Raw genomic sequence first — 6,000 nt, forward strand, 5'->3', positions numbered from 1 at the left:
AAATGCGCGGATGTCATCCTCCGCAGCCACCCACATTATGAACGCTAATGATGTTATATGGAGGGGACCTTCCAAACAGTTTTTGGGAGGTGGATTCTTCCTGGGCTGTTACACAGGTGAGGAGAGAGGAAACGCGCCCTCGTTTATCGCCATTAGCCGACTAATGGCGCTTTGCGTTTGTAATGACATTCCCCGTTAATTCAATCAAACTGTTTACAACAGCTCGCCCTGTCAAAGAGATTTCTCAAGCCTCCCTGTGAGGTTGCCATGGTAGCAATCTTTGTTTAATCATCTGATGATTCTAGCTGCGGAGGAGGAAGCGTTTGGACCGGAGCTCTTGTGTCTGTGGGGGGGGGGTGAACGCGGGTTCCGTGTAAACCCGGGTGACTCAGTGGCGGTTGATTCCGTGCGGGGCCCTGTGCGGGACGCTCTCTGCTGGAAAAGCGCGTTAGCACGACTGTCTTCGTCAGCCTCGCGCTCCGTAATGCTGTCTGTCAGTTTCGCGCGGCGAAGGCGTACAGGTGCGCTCTCTAACAGCGAAACCAAACGAAGTGTCGTTCTGCCGCACCTGAGCTCCGCGCGTTATCTATGGCTTGTGTTTCGCCACGCTGACAGCCACCTGCTCGCTGTTTCAAGCTTCGCAAATATCCTGCAGCACAATTACTGTTTATTTTCGTCTGCGTTTGTCGATAAGTGGTTCACAGTGTGCTCACTTGTTCTATCAATACTGTTTCGCTATAATTTGTATAAAATAGGCCATCACACAAAATATTCTTATTACTGTGCAAATTCCATGTTCAGACACCATGTTGACATTGTTTTTTTGTCTAATGTATACCCTATTTACAAATAATGCTTTAATTGCACAGCTACTAAATTTGTCATGTTTTAGTAAATTTAAAGTTCTTACAGATGAACTGGAGGATTTTGTAGGTGATTGAAAGAGAAAGGTGATGTGGATGAATAACAGAGTTGAGCGTGCGTGTGTGTGTGGTTTGATTAGGGAAAAGCGCATTAGCAGGTGAATAATGGCGTTTAGTTGTGGGGGTCAGGCAGTGGGGCTGCTGCAGTGCCTGTGTGTGTATGCAGGTCATGTCCTCTAACCCCCCTCCCCCCTCACCCCCCCCCCCCCCCCCCCCCCTTTGGCTCAGTCCTGCACCCAGCAGTGTCTCCTTCCTGCTAATAATGAAATATGGTCCAGTAAATAACCCTGCTCTCACCCCCCCTCCCACCCCCTCTCCAAAAAGCCTTCCTGACACAGAAGAGAAAGGCATGGAGAGAAGCTTGTTATTATGCCCACTTCACTTTGTAACAGCTGAATGTAATTTATTTGAGTATTTCTGTTGAGGTTTGCAGTGCCTCCAACCTGTATCTGTCAGGCTGGTAATGAAGTAAGAGAGAGTGTTTGTCTGTGTGAGAGTGTCAGAGAGAGAAAGAGAGGGGGAGAGTGCGTGTGTGTGTGTGTGTTTGTCTGGAAGTGAGTGAGGTTATGTATGTGTACGTACAGTAGTGTGTATGTGAGAGGGTTTGTATGTATATGTGTGTGAGAGAGAAAGAGAGAGTGTGTATGTGTGTGAGTATATGTGTATGTGCATGTATGTATGAGAGGGTTTGTTTGTGTGTGTCTATATGTATATACTGTATGCAATTGCGTATGTGAGAGGGTTCATATGTGTGTGTGTGTGTGTGTACAGTATGTGTTTAAGAGAGAAAGATACTGTGTGTGTATATGTGTGTATATGTATATACTGTATGTGAGAGGGTTTGTGTGTGTGTGTGTGCGTGTGTACAGTATGTGTTTAAGAGAGAAAGATACTGTGTGTGTATATATGTGTATATGTATATACTGTACGCGAGAGGGTTTGTGTGTGTGTGTGTGTGCGTGTATATGTGTGTGTATATGTATATACTGTGTATGTGGGAGGGTTTGTATGTGTGTGTGTGTGTGTACAGTATGTGTGAGAGAGAGAAAGATACTGTGTGTGTATATATGTGTATATGTATATACTGTACGTGAGAGGGTTTGTGTGTGTGTGTATATGTGTGTGTATATGTATATACTGTGTATGTGGGAGGGTTTGTGTGTGTGTGTGTGTGTGTGTGTGTGTACAGTATGTGTGAGAGAGAGAAAGATACTGTGAGTGTGAGAGAAAGAGAGAGTGAGACAGGGAGAAGTACACTCAGCTGTCGTGGCTCAGGCCGGCTTTATCTGCTCCTCACAGCTCTCCTCTCAGAATGCCATCCCCGTGTCTCCAGTAGGAAGTGCGACCCTGCAGATTAGACACAAAGGCAGCTCTCCACAATTATACTCAAATGTCCAGGGGATGTTCTTCCTGCACAAAAGCCATTGTTTACAGCCTCTTTCCTGCTATATTTAGTTGCTGGTACTTTATTGATCCTGTGATTGATTTGACAGTTTTAGTTAAACAATTTTCCCCCACACCCCTCCTTTAAGTAGCGAGTTGTCCGTTGCAATGGAGGTTTTATAATGTGAGACTGTTTTGTAGAACCCGCTGTGAGGGATTCTCCATTCACACCACCGATCCCGCATCCTTTGCCCTAGCTGTGTCCTTCTGCCGTCGGGTAACTTTAGCTCAGGCTGACTGGGGCTCCCTTAACCCTTCACGGTGTGAGATAAGACATATATGTGATTAGAATGTTCTTAGCTGAACATTCTAGTGCTGATGTAACAATCACTACTGGTAATTGAAAACAGTGGAGTTCTAGAACACTGACTTCGAATTCTGAAAAAAAAAAGCATTCTAAAAAACCTACTCTACAGAGGGTTAGATGTTTCTGCTGAGGTCAAAGCTCCATCAAGCAGCCATCGGACTGAAAGGCAGTGGAAATGGAGCTGCCCTGTGGTCTGGTGTGTGTGTGTGTGTGGAAGGTGAGTGAAGTTCTGCATGAGAGAGCAGGCCTCTGACCACACCCCCCGCCCCACCTCTGTCCCCGCAGGACTCCGCCCAGGAAGGGGTGATCACCAGGGACATCCACCGCACCTTCCCCGCCCACGACTACTTCAAGGACTCGGACGGCGACGGCCAGGACTCGCTCTACAAGATATGTAAGGTGAGGACCCTGGGAGAGCGGGGCTCCGCTTGCCGTTACGGGCGCCCTCTCACCCCGGACCAGGAAGCGTTCGGGCTGACTGACGCTCAGCGGGCGCGGTCGCCAGCCTGCTTCCCTTACTTGTTTCTCTGCCTCACAACGTTTCTTCCATCAGACGGCCTCTGCTGACCCTCAGTTCTCCGCTGTTCTCCAGCATACTGGGCACAGGCGTAACTGCAGTGAGCTTGTGCTAATAGCTCACTGTGCACCCCCGTATCTGAAGGCTGAAGGTGGCGATGAGACCGAAAGCTGGAGCTTCCAGAAAGCGTCGGCTTCTGCTCATAGGAAGCTTGCTAGCCAGCTTGCGCGAGTCCGGCAGAATCCATTGAGAAACTCCAAGTGATCTCACAGAGATTTTCGGTCTCCTAGGGGACGGCCAATCCCAGACTTTTCTGTCTTAATTTTTCTCACAGTTATTTTCGGTTTTCCCGGGAGCTCAGGTCTTGCGGCTAGACCAGTCTGGGCTTCTGAGGCCATCACACGACTACGACATGTCGTCTTTTATTTGGAGGGAGGCTGCGTGTTCATTGGGGAACTAGAGGGAATTGCGTCAGTTCAGCCGGTAGACGTATTCCAGCTCCTCTTCCGTTTTCTGTTTATAATGGTCTGAGCACAACAACCTGACCAAATCCCAGCATGCATCTGTGTTTCACTGTGGGATTTACTTCAGTCTGACCTTTCCTTTAAACCCCTCTACATGAAACACATTATATTTAAGCCCATGGCCTTGTGGGTGACTGCATGGCAGGAGCTGCTGTTTGAAGGGGAAGGTCTATAACAGGGTGCTGGCTCTGTTCTCTGTTGTTCAGTGTGCCTTTGAAAGAGGGCTTAAAAACCCATCCATCTCATGATTAAAGCCACTTTAATTACTCAAAAGGCTTTCACATGGGCAAATTGCAGCAACCATTTGCTTACCGTGAATATAGCGTTAAGCATTAATGCCCATTTTTAAAACATTGTTGGACGCATATGGGGCTATGATATCTTCGTTCCGTTTACGAAAGCATTAAATAATGCAGCTTTTATGGAGAGTGTGTGTGTGTGTCTTTGTGGGTGTGTTTGCGTGCGTGTGTGTGTGTGTGTGTGTGTGTGTGTGTGTGTAGAATGAGTTTTTAGTCTTCATTTGCTAATGTCTGCTGTGTGAGTTACATTGCTAATTTGCCGGCGTTTGTTGTGGCTGCTTCTAAGAGAATCAATTGGAGGTCAGTTATTGGTTGCTGAAGAGGCAACATTCAGTTTTTCATTGATCGGACTCAGCAGCGATGCCGAGCGTTTGCGTCTGTGTGCGTGGGCGCGTGCGCGGCGTTTAGGACTTTACTCGGACGTAGCGGCGGGCCTGTGTGCCGCTGAACAACCCCGTCCCCGCGGGCGCGATGCACAACCCCGGCCGCGGTCGACGATGTCTCTCCTGTGTGTCTCAGGCCTACTCCGTCTACGACGAGGAGATCGGATACTGCCAGGGGCAGTCCTTCCTGGCGGCCGTCCTGCTGCTGCACGTGAGTCTCCGGCTGTCCCGTCCCGCTCTGGGAATGTGGGGGAGGGGGGGGGGGGGGAGGTGGGGGGGGTAGGGGGGATGGGACCGGGGCAAAGGGAGCTGTATCAGTATCCCTCCTTCAGCAAACGGGATACTCCCGCGTGGAGGCCGACGGGGGACGGAGATCTTTCCAATGGGATGGTGTCATTTTAATAAAAAGGACAGTAGACCATCCACCGTCCTTATGTGTTATTTCACTTTATTCAGACCGGGGGAAAGCAGACAGGGGCAGATGCAGAGATGTACAGGTACAGGAAGTGCCATGAAAAGCAATCAAACCCTGCTGCATGGGGAGATTTGTATTGCTAATACATGAGATGTTCTCTGTGCGTAATACATAATCATTTCGTTTCATTTTTACAGTGAGTATTAAAGGAAAGTGGTCTTCACATGAAAGTGTATCTCGTCGTTTCTTTAAAAAAACCCATGTAATGCTTTATTGAATTATATGTTCTGATGCTATGAATCAACAAAGCCATTGCTTATTGATGTTGACTGCTGTTGTCTGCTCTTTCGACAATCCTATCCTTTAAACTTGGGTTGATTTTTACTTCTATGCAGCTTTTATTATGACATTATATGATTTAGGCTGACCTCTCAAAGGTCACCCCCCCCCCCCCAGCCCTTTGCAAGACTGTATCAAATTGTGACCTGTGACCTGTCAACATGCTGAATCAGGAATGCATTGGCCTCAGTTGACGAGAAACTAGTGTTATGTTTTTGAGGGGGAAAACGCTGACCTCAGCTTTGTGTAAAAACCTTAAAGGCACAGTTCCCTTCCTATGGTTTATATGTATTATTTCAGGTTTAGTGTATGTTTTCATTTGGCCCCAAACTATTTTATGTGCTATGAAGGGTATTTTAGATACTAACAGGAGAGGAAGGGAGCATGAAGGGTAGAATGAAGGAGGGATGAAAGAGGAGGAGAAAGGCAGATTCAGATGACAGTGAAGGATGGTAGATCAAACGGGTTGAAGCAGGGGAGGAAAACAGGGAATGATGGGAGAGGACAGTGAAGAAGGGATAAATAGAGGAGTGTGTAGGTGGGGAGGGGTGAGGAGACTGTAGCAGGGAGAGAGAGAGAGAGAACGAGGGGAGGGTGTGGACTCTGGATGAGGAGAGAGGTATAGAGGTGGCTGTATCCAGAGATCCCTCAGTATGCAAGAAGCATGGGAGGTGTCAGGAATATTAATGACTGCCCCTGTATACCTGCATGGGGTTTATTCAGCCCAACACACACACACACACACACACACACACACTCATGCGCACGCACACAGACACACACACACACACACACACACTCATGCGCACGCACACAGACACACACACACACACACACTCATGCGCACGCA

The 6,000-nt window shown here is 48.1% G+C and overlaps 1 protein-coding gene across 4 annotated transcripts in view; it reads left to right on the top strand.

Moving 5' to 3' along the window:
- rabgap1l (RAB GTPase activating protein 1-like) overlaps positions 1-6,000 on the top strand; it is a 95,303-nt gene that overhangs the window by 53,040 nt on the left and 36,263 nt on the right. For all 4 annotated transcript variants that reach the window (XM_035415773.1, XM_035415776.1, XM_035415775.1 and 1 more), the window contains exons 14-15: positions 2,959-3,072; positions 4,533-4,607. In XM_035415773.1, coding sequence (XP_035271664.1) covers positions 2,959-3,072; positions 4,533-4,607 — 189 coding nt within the window. The remainder of the gene's footprint in view (positions 1-2,958; positions 3,073-4,532; positions 4,608-6,000) is intronic.

This window comes from Anguilla anguilla, chromosome 4 (assembly GCF_013347855.1).
Source record: "Anguilla anguilla isolate fAngAng1 chromosome 4, fAngAng1.pri, whole genome shotgun sequence".
NCBI lineage: Eukaryota > Metazoa > Chordata > Actinopteri > Anguilliformes > Anguillidae > Anguilla > Anguilla anguilla.